This window comes from Panthera leo, chromosome B3 (assembly GCF_018350215.1).
Source record: "Panthera leo isolate Ple1 chromosome B3, P.leo_Ple1_pat1.1, whole genome shotgun sequence".
Classification (NCBI taxonomy): domain Eukaryota; kingdom Metazoa; phylum Chordata; class Mammalia; order Carnivora; family Felidae; genus Panthera; species Panthera leo.
In genome coordinates this window covers 103,360,921-103,375,877 of record NC_056684.1, presented here as the reverse complement: position 1 = coordinate 103,375,877, position 14,957 = coordinate 103,360,921, and the positions used below count along the sequence as shown (strand labels likewise).

Sequence of the window (14,957 nt, the reverse complement as noted above, 5' to 3'; positions counted from 1 at the left end):
AAGCTGCAGGCTTTTCAAACTATGCTATAAAGCTACAGTATTTAAAACAGTATGGCACTGGGGTAAAAACAGACACAGATCAATGGAACAGAATACAGAGCCCAGAAATAAACCCAGGCACACATGGTTAATTAATTTATGACAGAGAGGCAAAAATACACAAGGGGAAAAGACCAGTCTTTTCAAAAAATGGTGTTAGGAAAACCAGTCACATGCAAAAGAATAAAACTGGATCACTATCTTACACCACAGACAAAATTAACTCAAAATGGATTAAAGACTTGATTGAAAGACCTGAAACTACAAAATTCCTAAGAGAAAACATATATACACACATACATAATATGGAGTATTATTCAGCCACAAAAAAGAAGGAAATTCTGCCATTTGCAACAACATGGATAAAACTTGACAGTATTATGCTAAATGAAATAAGTCAGACTGAGAAAGGCAAATACTGAATGACCTAACCTATATGTGGGATCTTAAAAAACTGAACTCCCGGAAACACAGAGTAGATTAGTGATCACTAGAGGTGGGGTTTAGGGATTGAGGGAAGTGAGTGAATGTGGTCAAAGTGTGCAAATAGTGATGAAATGAGAAAGTTATAAAATGAGTAAGTCTGGGGGATGGTCATTATAGTATTGTACTGTACATTTGAAAGATGCTATGAGAATAGATCTTAAGAGTTCTCAACACATACGCACACACAATTTTAACTACATGAGGTGATGGATGTGTTAAGAACCGCATTGTGGTAACCTCATATATCAAATCATCATCCTATATACCTTAAACTTACACAATATTATATGTCAATTGTATCTCAATAAGCTGGAAAAAGAAAAAGGAAAAAAATGAAGACTGGAAAAATAAAAAAGATGCCGGCTAAGATCACGGACAGCAGGGTGTGAGGGCACCCCCATCTGTGTATCTGTCAATCTGCAAGGAAAATATTTGTGCCTCCTCAGGTTTGTACTCTATAGAAAAGTCTTCACTGAATTATATATATATTTTTTTAATTTTTTTTTTAACGTTTATTTATTTTTGAGACAGAGAAAGACAGAGCATGAACGGGGGAGGGTCAGAGAGAGGGAGACACAGAATCTGAAACAGGCTCCAGGCTCTGAGCTGTCAGCACAGAGCCCGACGCGGGGCTCGAACTCACGGACCGTGAGATTCCATGACCTGAGCCGAAGTCGGCTGCTTAACCGACTGAGCCACCCAGGCGCCCCTGAATTATATTTTTTATGTTATATCTCCAACTTTAAAAATCAAGGGTTTATATAATAAAAGACCAGATAAAGAACTTTCTGTATATTCTATAATACCACTATTAGACACTGCCTGCTACGCTAATATTCCTTACATAATGGACGTGATTGACTTCACAGAATCCAGTTCCAAGAAAAAGTTGATCTCTCCTGTCAATTGTTATGTTCCGTTTTTTTCTATTTTTGATCGCATGAGAATTTTATAACCTCCATGTTATCCTTTTTGCTTTGTTGCCAGAAGCTAAGGACAAAATATGTTCAAGTACAGTAAATACAATTACCTAAAGTTTTGGAACAATTTCCCTATTTCTGTATAATAATTTTATTAAACATGTATTTTCTAATATAATTCTGACTATAGCAACAAACAATGAAATGATAAATAAATGTAGCTGACAAATAAACAATAATTAACAAACCAATAAACAATAAGTAAAATGACTCCAGTGTTGGCTTTGTATTTAGATTGTTTCCACCTCTGGGAGGAAGACTGACAGAATAAAGGGCTTCTGTCTTTCCAAAAACTCACACCAAACTCAGCTCCCTGCCTTCTTACGTACATCTCCTAACGCCTTACAGAGTATAGTAATTTTCTCATGTTGCTTTATACCGCTATTTAAATTAATAATAATTTTTCCTTTGAGAGAAAGGAAAAGCTGAAATAAATTATCTTGAATTCTACAGAAATCTCTTCTGAGAAAACAGGATTGTTATTAACCAGAGATTTTATTTTTTGGGTCACAATAGCAGTGGCAGTGTCTTGTTTTGTTGGGCGCTGCATCCCTAACACCTAGGGTAGCATCTGGCGGTGAGCAGGGGCTTGACAAACAGCTGGATGAATGAATAAACTATTATGAATACACTATCCTCTGTCTTAGAACATATAATAAAACAATCAAGGAAATCTGTTACTAGTGTTGTAACTCCTATTTTTATCAAGGTGCTGTTCAGAATCACTAAGAAAATGATGAAACAGGCGAGATGCCACTGCAATCAATACTGCATTTTTGTAAATCCTATTTTTTTTCCAGTCAATGTTGTTAGAGCCCAAGGTCACTTACACATTATAGAAAACTAAAAAAAAATTTAAAGCTACACATTTTCTGATGCCATAAGTGTTATATCGGGCCTTAATAAAATATTATGAATTTTCATTAAAAACACTCAAAAACCTACCTTCTCTTTTAAAAGTCGGAAGAGAATCCATGGTATTATGCACAAAATATAGAGTACTATTGTGTGCTGATTACATAAGCTAAGGCCACAGCAGAAAGCACCAATTTTAGCTACCTGAAAAAAAAAAATCTAAGTTAAAAATTTATCTAAAACTCGTAAGTAAGTACAATGGTAAAAAACTATTCTTTATATTAAAACCAAGCACTTGTACCATAGGTCAGGCTGAAGTCAACCTCTTAGACACAAGCAGTCACACTTCAACAGACACTAATATTTATCACCATTATTTTTTATAATATTGCCCATTCTCGTCCAATCACTGCAGTTTGACCTTACATGACTGCCTTCAAATTAAGTTTCCGAAAGTTCTGTGTGATGACTAGATAAGTCCTAACAATAATAGGATACTGTGTCATTGAAGTAAAACCTGTAACTAAAGCTCAGTCATTCTTTCCGTTTCATTTTTTCTCCTATTAAATAAAGCATAATAGGGACGCCTGGGTGACTCAGTTGGTTAAGTGGCCGACTGTGATTTCAGCTCAGGTCATGATCTCATGGTTTGGGAGTTTGGGAGTTTGGAGTTTGTGAGCTGCGCTCACAGCTTGGAGCCTGCTTTGGATCCTCTGTCTCCCTCTCTCTGCCTCTCCCTCTCTCTCAAAAATAAATAAATGTCAAAAAAAAATTTAATAATAAGTAAAATAAAGTATAACACTTTTTTATTTAGAAACCAAATCATGGGTGCTGTTTTTGCTTTTTTTGAACATGTGCAATTTTCATAATCAGAAAAAGTTATTTTGAACAAAAAGTAAACTCTAAAGCAGCACAGAACTGTTTATGGAAACCCCAGATAAACCAGGGTATTCTTCTGTTCATATATTCTTTAGCAACAAAAAGTTGCCTATACTAAGATGGTTTGGTACTTTCCAATGTGTAGACTGTAAGCTCCTAGAAGACCGGGTTCCTTCACATTTCAAATGATTCTGATATTAGCATTTGCCTTACAATTTATTGTAACCTCTTCTGAACTACTTTGTTTATACATTTGATACTCTTCTTATAGTTAAAAAATAGTACAATATTTTGGGGTTTTTTTGAGGGAGAGAGAATCTTAAGCAGGTTTCTCGCCCAGCATGGAGCCTGATGCGGGGCTTGATCTCATGACTGTGAGATCACGGCCTGAACCGAAATCAAGAGTCGGATGCTTAACTGACTAAGCCACCCAGGTGCACCCCGCCCCAACAGTACAAATTGGATCTTTTTGGCAATTAGAGAGTCAGTCAATGTACCATATTGGCATATAACCTAAGGTGGTCAGTCTGGAGCTTGGCCTCTTACGACCACACACGTGCACGTGCACACACACGTGACGGTGGGGCTAACCACCAAGCCTATCTCTCCCATAGGACTCGGAGGGGGTTCCAGTCCTCTCATTCTCCAGAAAGCTTCTGAACTCTGAGAGGAAAAAAAGTCCCATGTTGTATAAAGGCTATCACGGGTCACCGTAAAAGCACTCAGAATATTTTCTCTCTCGACATGCCTAGATTACCTTGACAGTAATCAGATCAGATACACAGCGCCCAAACCAAAGTTAAAAGGAAATATAGCAACTGCCTAAAAATTAAAACAAAAAGTGATTTCACTTTGATCAAAATAGGTTACCTTTGATCTTTCTTTGGCGGTTGCTGCCTCCTCAAAATGTACAGTAAGAGCCATAAGCAGCCCCACAAACAGATTGTTTAAGCTGAAAACCTCTGCTGCAATGGACCAGTGCCATGTTAGACGAGAGAATGAAAACACCCCCGCAGCAAGGATTCCTCCAGCATGGGAGCCAGAAAGCCTGCAAATACAGATAACATGAAATCTTCTTTCCCAACAAAAAGAACCGACTTTATTTTCCTTTTTAGAAACTGTAGCGGCAGAAATTATGACAGTCACCCAGCCCTATCCCAACACATTATATGGTTAATACATTACTTTCATGTAATAATTTCTTCCCACACGTTTTAATTAGCAAGTCCATATATTAACTTATCAACAAATGAGGGAACGAGCCGGCTGGGTCTTCCATGCACTGAATGAGGTTTAGTTCTCAGATGGAACCTCTAGGATTCGAGCCAGTGCAGAAAGCCTGAAGTGATAGTAGGTGGAGAGATAACAAGTAGTAGCTGGAGAGATACTGAGTCACTTTTCTTGCTATAGCTGCAAAGAAGGATGGTCTGGTTAACACGGAGCTATGCTGAATTGTAAAAATTAATGAAATGGCAGAAGATCTATTCAGGAACACCCTTTCCCACTTCTTGTGGCATGTACGGACCTAGGCACCTTCCACACGACCACACTAGAGTGTATCCCTCAACATATGGCAAAGACATCTTCGTCACAATATTTGGTGATTTTAAGATCTTGAAAGTTAAGGTCTTAGTTTCTAGTGATTTCTTCTCAACACAAAGTTGAAGTTGAAAACAGGGTATCTTCTTTTAAAGACAGGGATGGGAATGTGAACTTCATTAACACAAAGAGAACCAAATGCTACACTTGGAAACAAATTTCTCAGCCCCAATGCCAACGAGAGGCAGACATCTCAAATAGATCAGGAAGCTGGATCTCAATCCAGAGATCTGATTTGAGACTGGCAACGTGATGGAATATGTTAGCACAGCAATGTCCTATCTCACTAGAAGTCTAAAATGATGAAAGAGCTGTTACCAAATATCTCTAACACGTGTTGTGATTCAGTAAGCATTACCATGTCTAATAGTTACAATATTATATAGCCCTAAGTCATCACTTTTAAACTATATTGTTTTGTGTAAAAAGTGGAGTAATTTTGTGAAGTAGTTGTGGCTTTTAATCAAGCATTTTAGAAAAAAAGTTAAAATACAATTTTGATATCACTGAACCTGTTTTTGAGGTCCTCTTTGCAATTTATTTCTTTTCTTTCCCTTATAAAGGTCACCAGTTTCCTATTTCTTTCAGGGTTCCCCATTCTTCCAATGACCCTGATTCAACACATTAAAGCATTTCTTCCTTCCAAATTACATTCCAAATTCCTCTCAACTTGTCCTCATACTACCCTAGACTCAATTATTTTAATAGTTTCCTAAGTTGTCTTCTGTTTTCCAACCAATTCTGCAATATAACATCACATTAAACTTCTTAAAACATGCTCTTTATCACTACCTAGCCCCCCAATTTAAGGACTCTTCGTTGCCTGTAGGAAACGAGCCAGGTTGGAATCCACACTCCCAGCGAATAGTACCTAGCCGCTAATTACCAGCATTATTATCTCTACCAACCAGTTAGGCTCCTCAAAATTCCCTAATAAGACATGCTTATTTCCAGTGCCATACCTCTGCTCATGCTGTACCCACGAACTGAATGTCGTCTCAGCTTCTATTTATTCAACCTCTACTCTTTTCTCAAATTTCTCTTCAATTCCCAGGTTTCTAGCTCATCTTGGAATATTTATGGCATGTTAACTGCCTACAATAATTATTCTGACATTCTTTTTGAGATGTGAACCGGAGTTAAACTTCATTTATATTGGAAGTCTTTAGCTCCAAGCACAGAAAGGAAACTCAGTGAATGAGAGAATGAATTAATCTTAAAGAATGGTAACATTTTTAAAGGAATTTCCATGTTTCATCTGTCAATATTATTTTGGAAAGTCAGCATAAGATATAAGATTCCTTCCTCTACTTAAAACATAAATTCAGGGTGCCTGGGTGGCTCACTTGGTTAAGCGTCCTATTTTGGCTCAGGTCATGATCTCATGGTTTGTGAGTTCAAGCCCCGCATCAGGCTCTGTGCTGACAGCTCAGAGCCTGGAACCTGCTTCAGATTCTGTGTCTCCCTCTCTCTGCCCCTCCCCGCTCACGCTCTGTCTCTCTCTGTCAAAAAAATGAATAAGCATTAAAAAAAAACTTAAAAAAACACACACACACAAATTAGCTTCCTTGGAAAACTGGCTGATTCCAGGTCTGTGGTAGCTCAAGTATAAAATGAATCTGAACTATCTTGTGCCAGAACGTAAGGAAGTGTTCAAAAGGGGACATGACAAAAGGACAAGGAGTCAGCTTAAAGGGGCCAAATCAGGGATAATTTAAATATCAATAATTATAGTAATAGATTGCAACCCAACGAATAAATAACCTATAGTGATATAAACAAATAAACAGGAGAAGAGAAAGTCCATAGAAAGTCAACAACTAATAACTGTATAAGAAATGATGGAATTTGGCAGTGATCACCATCAGAATAATGGATACCAAAATCAGTGGGTAAAAGTTTTGCAGTAACAGAAATATGTACATAAGTCGAAAGGTGTCTGTCTAGAAATAGATTAACTACAAAAGGAAAAATGCTAACGTTACAGTGGCAAACCAGGCAGACACAATCTTAACCACATGATCAAAGTTAATGCCCAGAAATGGGACAAACATCATATACTTCCTGATCTAGTCCCATCAAAAGAATAGAGCATCATTTCTATGGTAATCTTGCCAAAATGTATTACCTGAAGCTACAGACAAATTCAAATTGAAGAACATTCTATAAAATAACTGGCCAATATATACCCCCGAAAATGTCAAGGTCTTGAAAGACAAAAACAAAAAGCAAAAAAAAACACAAAAAACAAAAAACAACATAGGTCCATATGAAGACTAAAGGGATACAACAACAGAATAAAAGTATGATCTTGAATTTTCTTCTGTGAAATAGGATATTATTGGAATAATTGGCAAAATCTGAATCACCTCTATAGATAACAGTGTTGTATCAGTGATAATTTCCTGACTTTAAGAAATGCACTGTGGATATGCAGGAAAATGTGCTTGTTTTTAAGAAACACCCCTTGAAGTATTTAAGGGTAAAAGGGTACCATCTATGCAGCTTACTCTTAAATGGTTAAAAACAAAACAATACACACATATGGCTTGTGGCTAATGATATTGAGCATCTTTTCAAGTGCTTATTGGCTATCTGTATGTCTTCCTTGGAGATGTTTATTCAGACCCATTGCCCATTTAAAAATTAGGTTGTCCTTTGTATTATTGTACAGTTCTTCTCAACTTCCTTTTGATACATTTCTTTTCTGTGAAACACAGCCAGAGTCCATTGCTTGCATCCAAGAGCCCTGACTGAAACACGCTGCCTTCCCTCTTTGTTATTTCCATTACGTTTTCAAGGGAAACTATGTGAGCAAATTCTGAAAATAAATGCTGAAGATGCCATAGCTTTGTGAAAAGCAGAAGAGACAGCAGTATGTCTAAGAACAGAATGCATGCATACATACATAAGATATGAAGAATACAAAACATTTTGGAGGCCTCATCATTTTACTATGTGATTTGCGGTTTTCCTAGCAATGTATATAAGCTAAGCTTATACAAATTTCATTGATTTCAGCAGCCTTTTGTAAACAGTGAATATCCATTAAAACACACGTATTTCAACAAACTGCCTTTAAATCTGCTTTATGCTAAGATTCAGAATCAATCACCATTTTCTCGACCATGTAACATGTATAAATGAGTGGGTTAAAAAAACAGAGACATGGCACAAGAACAGACACTCAGATCAATGGAACAGAATAGAGAACCCAGAAATGGACCCATAAATGTATGGTCAACTAATCTTTGACAAAGCAGGAAAGAATATCCAATGGAATAAAGACAGTCTCTTCAGCAAGTGTTGCTGGGAAAATTGGATAGTGACATGCAGAAGAATGAACCTGGACCACTTTCTTACACCAAACAAAAAAATAAACTTAAAATGGATGAAAGACCTAAATGTACGACAGGAAGCCATCAAAATCCTCAAGGAGAAAGCAGGCAAAAACCTCTTTGATCTTGGCTGCAGCAACTTCTTACTCAAAACATCTCCAGAGGCAAGGGAAACAAAAGCAAAAATGAACTATTGGGACCTCATCAAAATAAAAAGCTTCTGCACAGCGAAGGAAACAACCAGCAAAACTAAAAGGCAAACCGACAGAATGGAAGAAGATATTTGCAAATGATGTATCAGATACAGGGTTAGTATCCAAAATCTATAAAGAACTTATCAAACTCAACACCCAAAAAACAAATAATCCAGTGAAGAAATGGGCAGAAGACATGAATAGACACTTCTCCAAAGAAGGCATCCAGATGGCCAACCGACACATGAAAAAATGCTCCACATCACTCATCATCAGAGAAATACAAATCAAAACCACAATGAGATACCACCTCACACCTGTCAGAATGGCTAACATTGACAATTCAGGCAACAACAGATATTGGCGAGGATGCAGAGAAAGTGGATCTCTTTTGCATTGTTGGTGGGAATGCAAGCTGGTGCAGCCACTCTGGAAAACAGTATGGAGGTTCCTCAAAAAATTAAAAATAGAACTACCCTATGACCCAGCAATTGCACTACTAGGTATTTATCCACGAGATACAGGTGTGCTGTTTCGAAGGGACACATGCACCCCCATGTTTATAGCAGCACTATCAACAATAGCCAAAGTATGGAAAGAGCCCAAATGTCCATCGATGGATGAATGGATAAAGAAGATGTGGAATATGTATACAATGGAGTATTACTCGGCAATCAAAAAGAATGAAATCTTGCCATTTGCAACTACGTGGATGGAACTAGAGGGCATTATGCTAAGTGAAATTAGTCAGAGAAAGACAAATATCATATGACTTCACTCATATGAGTACTTTAAGATACAGAACAGATGAACATAAGGAAGGGAAACAAAAACAATATTAAAACAAGAGAGGGACAAAAGATAAGAGACTCTTAAATATGGAGAACAAACAGAGGGTTGCTGGAGGGGTTGTGGGAGGGGGGATGGGCTAAATGGGTAAGGGGCACTAAGGAATCTACTCCTGAAATCATTCTTGCACTATATGCTCACTAATTTGGATGTAAATTTTAAAAAATTAAATAAAAAAAATATAAATAAATAAAGGAGAATCTCCCCCACCCCCCAAAAAGAAAAATTAAAAAGGAGACAATTCAAAACATCTGTTGGGGGGCACCTCCACAAGTCGAGGAGGGACACATACAAGGATTTGCAAGTTGCAATAAATGCTCAGGGAGGGTGTGGAGTGGCAGGATCCATGGGCGTGGCTGTGGAAAGGTCTGAAGCAACCTGAGCTGGCCTGGAAAGGCTGGATAGAGACAGGGTTAGTGGCTTTACTATGTGGGTAGGACAGAAGGGCAGGAGGGAAGGGAGTCTGTACTGAACCATGGGGCCTAGACTGGGTAGGGAAGGAAGCAAAGCAGCAGAAGGCTGATGAAGGCAATAAAAAGGATGAGCAAAGGGCTCTAGGTCTCAGTTAAATGGAAGACAAGTGTAGAGGCATCAAGGAAATGAGTGAACTGAAAGCTGAAGTCACTCCAGGTAGTGGAAAGTCAGCTGGGGAAGGGGACATCGAACTGGTAAAGGGTGGAACAGCCTGTTAAACAAGAACTCGATTCTATTATTGAAAGCAGGGGATGGGAAATCCCATGCTAACAAGGACATGTGATGCCCCACATCGGCACACTGCAAGCTGAGTCTGGGTTCTGCTGACAAGTCAAAGGATGATGTCTGCAATGGGAAGCATGAGGACTTTCTGAAGACTCTGGCGGTCTTCAGTTCGCTCACTGACTGTGCACAGCCAGGCAATCTCGGTATATTGTCCAAGGCATATTTCATTATCTGAGCTTTCTTCGTTTCACCCGAATGGACAGAGCTAACTGACTAGAGAGCAAGTTGAAGTCAACGGTGATTTCACGAAGACATTTCAGGATCATTTTCAGGATCATTAGCTTCCTGTTGTCCACATCCGTAGCCTCTATTCTCTGTTCTCACCTTAGCATTCTCTTGAAATAGCACCCAGTTATCCAACTGCTAAATACAACAGGCCCCCAGGACCTCTCTGCTGTACTGATCCCAGACCCAGACCCACTCTACTGAGTTGACCCGGGCTCTGCCTCCCTCTGATGTTCCTTCTGTGTTTTCTCTGAATGGCTCCCCTTCATCCGTTATGTCCTTCAAAGCTGATGTTGCCAAGATCTCATTCTCAGCCAACTCTTCTCACGCGTACATACTCCACATGGGTGGCCTTATCCACTCGCTGTCTTGACTTCGACTACCGACTGCAAACTTAAGTAACCAAATCTGTCTCTAGTACTGCCTCCCCCTTAGTTGCAAACTGACGTGTCTCCAACTGACTGCTGTACACCTCACAACAAAGCCACTCCAGCTCTGGGTGTCCCACAGAACCTGAATATCAACATGCACAAAGTCAATTTCTCATCCTCTTCCCTAAATGATTCCTGCTCCTGTATTCTGTCTTAGTGGTTTTCAGTATCTACCTAGTTTAGTTAGCTAAGAAACCTAAAGTCGTTGTCAAAGCTCCTGTCCCTATCTCCACGTCGAACATACCATTTCCTGCCAGTTTTACTTCATCAACGTTTTAAAAACTCATTCGCCTCTCCGTCCATACTGCTACTGCCCTATCTCAGCTGTTAGGCTCACATCAACTCGACAGCTTTGCATGTTGTGTGCCTCCAGCCCTCAGCTCACCATTGCCACCAGAACGAAGGATCCAAAACATACTTGCTCTTGCATTCTGCCTCCAACCCTGTAATGACTCCTCTTTGATTATAAAACATTTTACAATGTCCTCATTACGACAGGCAAGACCTTTCGTGATCTGGTCTCAGCCTACGTGCAGCTTCATTTTTTGACATAACCCATCTCATAGTTTGTGTTCTAGCAACACTAGGTGAGTTTTAAGTTCCAGTACTTACAGGCTGTTTCTACTCCATCTCTGGGTTTCTTTGCCAATGAGCAGTGCTGCTAGGTACATTTTTCCAGCCAGTTTTTCCTAAAGTACTTTCACTAAGACTAGGGTAGTTTGCTCCTTCTCCAGATTCTGTTAAGTCAAATGTATTAAGTGGGTACTGAATAGACATGTTTTTCTGTATTCCCAAAACTGTACAATCCTGAGGAATAGAAATTTTTAACCGCAACCTAATCAAAACACAGTTAAGGAAGCCAGATATGGGGAACTTGAAATCCTCTAAATAATGTATTACAAAGCCAACAGAATTATTTTTGGACTACTGAAACCACTGTATGGCCATTTCAGCATATCTGTATATTTTAAAAATTAAAAGCATATCTCACTTTACATATGTGTGCTTGTCCCTAAAAAAGCCTTTTGATTTTTGGGAAACTAAAGGTTTTTTCACCTATGTGTTTCAGACATTCTTTATCTTTAGGTTTTGATGCTCTCTGAATAACAATGGTTTCTAATTATCTCAACATAAGTCCAAGTATTTCTAAATAAAGCTTTTATAAAGTTACATATGCCACTATTTAGAAGTTGATCTTTTTTTTTTTTTCATTGCAAAAAAACTGAAAGGAAAAATGTTTTGGTATCGGGGTAAATTTTGTTTACCAATCATGTTGTCTTTCATTGTTGTGCTTTACTATTATAAAAGTGCTACCTTAGTAACAAATGAAATTGAGGGAAATATTAAAGGATTCATGTTTGCTTCTGTTACATTAACTTTTATTATACTAGTTTTTGTTACATTAGTAACAAAATTTTATTTTTAAAAAATAAAGCAATGTCCATATGGATGTATCTTACAGAAACTAGGGAATAATCCATTTTTCCACCCCGTACTTTAATTCAAGTGTTTCAATATTCTCTTGGCAAGAGTATAGAAATCATAATTTTACCTAAAAGAATTTTATATTACTTTGTTCCTTGTCTAAAGTGAATATTTCAAAGGAGATAAGAAAGTAGAGATTTACAGTTACTCACATTGCCTTTCACATACTAATGTATAAATAAAGTCCCTTAAATTTTCTCACGTTTTTCAGAAATTTCAAACACAATAGGTTTTCACCTTATGTCTTATTGAGCCAAATATCAATGAACCATCCATATCAATAAGCCACTGCAAGTCTAAGATAGAAGACATTAAATGTGCAAAAGATTTACTTAAGTGATGATGCAAAAATCACACTGATGAATACGTCTGAAGGTGAATCTTGTTTAAGCAAACAAGATGACTGAGCAAACCCTTTTATTATCTGTTTATGTATGAATCTTTAAAAAGGTATTTTTGAGGGCGCCTGGGTGGCTCAGTCGGTTAAGCATCCGACTTCAGCTCAGGTCGTGATCTCATAGTTTGGTTCAAGCTCTGCGTTGGGCTCTGTGTTGACAGCTCAGAGCCTGGAGCCTGCTTTGGATTCTGTGTCTTCTCTCTCTGCCCCTCATGTTCTGCCTCTTAAGAATGAATAAACATTTAAAAAATTAAAAAAAAATAAAATAAATAAAAAAGTATTGTTGTATGAGCGTACAGAATACCTACAGCCTCCAACTAAGCCATCATCTATTCTGATTCCTGGGGTCTTTGTTATTTTATGAGCCTGGACAAAGATGATCCCTCTGAACGAAGGGTGCCCAGAGTAAATGATTAGGCAAGTCAGCTGTAATCTCTTTTGGGGAATAACCATTTTTTATCTATTTATTTATTCATTAAGAACAATTTTTTTTAGACAGGGGGAGAGAGAACACGTTGGAGAGAGGGGCAGAGGGAGAGAGAAAAAGAGAATCTTAGCTCCCTGCTCAGCATGGAGCCCCAACGCGGGGCTGGATCCCACGACCCCAGGATCGACCTGGGCTGAAACCAAGAGTCCAATGCTCAACTGACTGGGCCACCCAGGCACCCCTTGGGGAATAATTCTAACCAGAACACATATTCCGCAATTTTTTTTTTCCCTCAAAAGGCTACAACATATATTTATAGTTTGGGGTGGGAGGGCAGAATTAAATTATGTAAGTAGAAGGAAACACTATTCATACACATTATGGAATACAATACTGTTAAGTGAATTGGTAGTCTAAACTTCTGGCTAAGTAATCTTTCTTTCAAAAATATACAGAAGGAGGGCTGCCTGAGTGGCTCAGTCAGCCGAAGTGTAGGACTCCTGATTTTGGCTCAGGTCATGATCCAGGATCATGGGATTGAGCCCCGCCATGGCTCAGTGCTGAGCACAGATAGAGCCTGCTTGGGATTCTCTCCCTCTCTCCCTCTCTCATCTCCCCCACTCATCCCCTCTCTCTCTCTCTAAAAGAAAAAAAAAAAAAAAAAAAAGAAAAAAAATATATGGAAGAAATTTCCAATCTGACATTATTACTTAAGCATGAGATTTAAGTAAAATTGTTGTTCTGGGTCCACAAAATGAGCTGTTTGGTATCAATCCATAAAGTCAAATGTACAGATGGACTATAAATAGACGTAAATCCAAAATAAGGTAAAACAACTGTCATCTACCCATAGACGTAGTCTGAGGATTTTTTTTTTTCAAATTAAAATGACATAATTAAAAACACCATTGTGTTTTCACTCAGCAATCCCAGAGTCCTACTTTCCATTTTCATTTTATTCTTTTGAATAAATATGCTTAACCATTTTTTTACAAAGCAACTAAGGAGTTAGTAAATTTATTTATATATACTTAATGCATTAAAGTGGCATCTTAAAATGAGCTCACTAAAAAGAGGCACATTTATCTACTGACATTGATGAAACTGCTTCAACAAAAAAGAAAAAGAGAAGTTCAAATGAGGTGGTGAATAAAATAAGAAGTCTCTTCACCAGAGCTCAAGAATAAATTGCAAAACAGTCTAAACTATTTTCCATTTTAATTTAAGGACACCTTATGATATGAGAAAAAATGTTTTCCATTCTCATTTTGATTCTCACAGAGACTCATAGAAGGAGGTCAGAAAACACATTTCTTCAACTGAAATACGTATTTTTAGAATCTAACCTGACTTATAGAAAGATAACATGTTATGAAGCTGTATGAAGAAATGATCGCATCCTTAAAACACCATTGCTGTGATCATTTTAATAACACAACCGCTATATTGTAAAAGATGGTCACATGTCAGTACTAACAATCAAAATCCAAGTTGTTACACTTTGAGAGAGGGATGCTGAATTTAAGGGCTCATACTAATAGAGTAAAGCAATGATATAGATGATTCAAAACATCCAATAATCTAAAAGTCACTGAAGTATGTTTTCTTTTATATAAACACATTTTTATGTTACATGTAAAACATATTTTCCAGTATATTTGCAGTAAATAAATCTTCCAAATTGCTTTGTGCTCGGGTTAACACTAAATGTCATGCAGTTCACATTCTAGTAAAGTACAGTGGTTAGTCAATAAAGAAAGACAGTATGGGAAGGGTGGTCAAGTATTTAAAATTTCATCCAGATAATGCAAATAACAAGAATTCTCCACTGGGGTACGGAATATGGGGTAAGGATTAAGATCGTCCTAACAAATGTGAAGCTCAGAATTCTATGGTTAATACACAAGTGCCTTCTTTTTGGTCCACAAAATCCATGAGACCTAGATAAGATTCCTAGGAAAGGTACTGATTGTGCAGGAGTTTTCTCACTGATGGAATACTCTTCATCTGTTGA

At 37.8% G+C, this 14,957-nt stretch overlaps 1 protein-coding gene across 6 annotated transcripts in view; it reads right to left on the bottom strand.

Moving 5' to 3' along the window:
- The window catches only part of TMEM260 (transmembrane protein 260), a 72,946-nt gene that overhangs the window by 43,695 nt on the left and 14,294 nt on the right, over positions 1–14,957 (bottom strand). For all 6 annotated transcript variants that reach the window (XM_042943334.1, XM_042943335.1, XM_042943333.1 and 3 more), the window contains exons 4-5: positions 4,110–4,287; positions 2,451–2,564 (exon numbers count right to left, since the gene is read on the bottom strand). In XM_042943334.1, the coding sequence (XP_042799268.1) occupies positions 2,451–2,564; positions 4,110–4,287 (292 nt within the window). The remainder of the gene's footprint in view (positions 1–2,450; positions 2,565–4,109; positions 4,288–14,957) is intronic.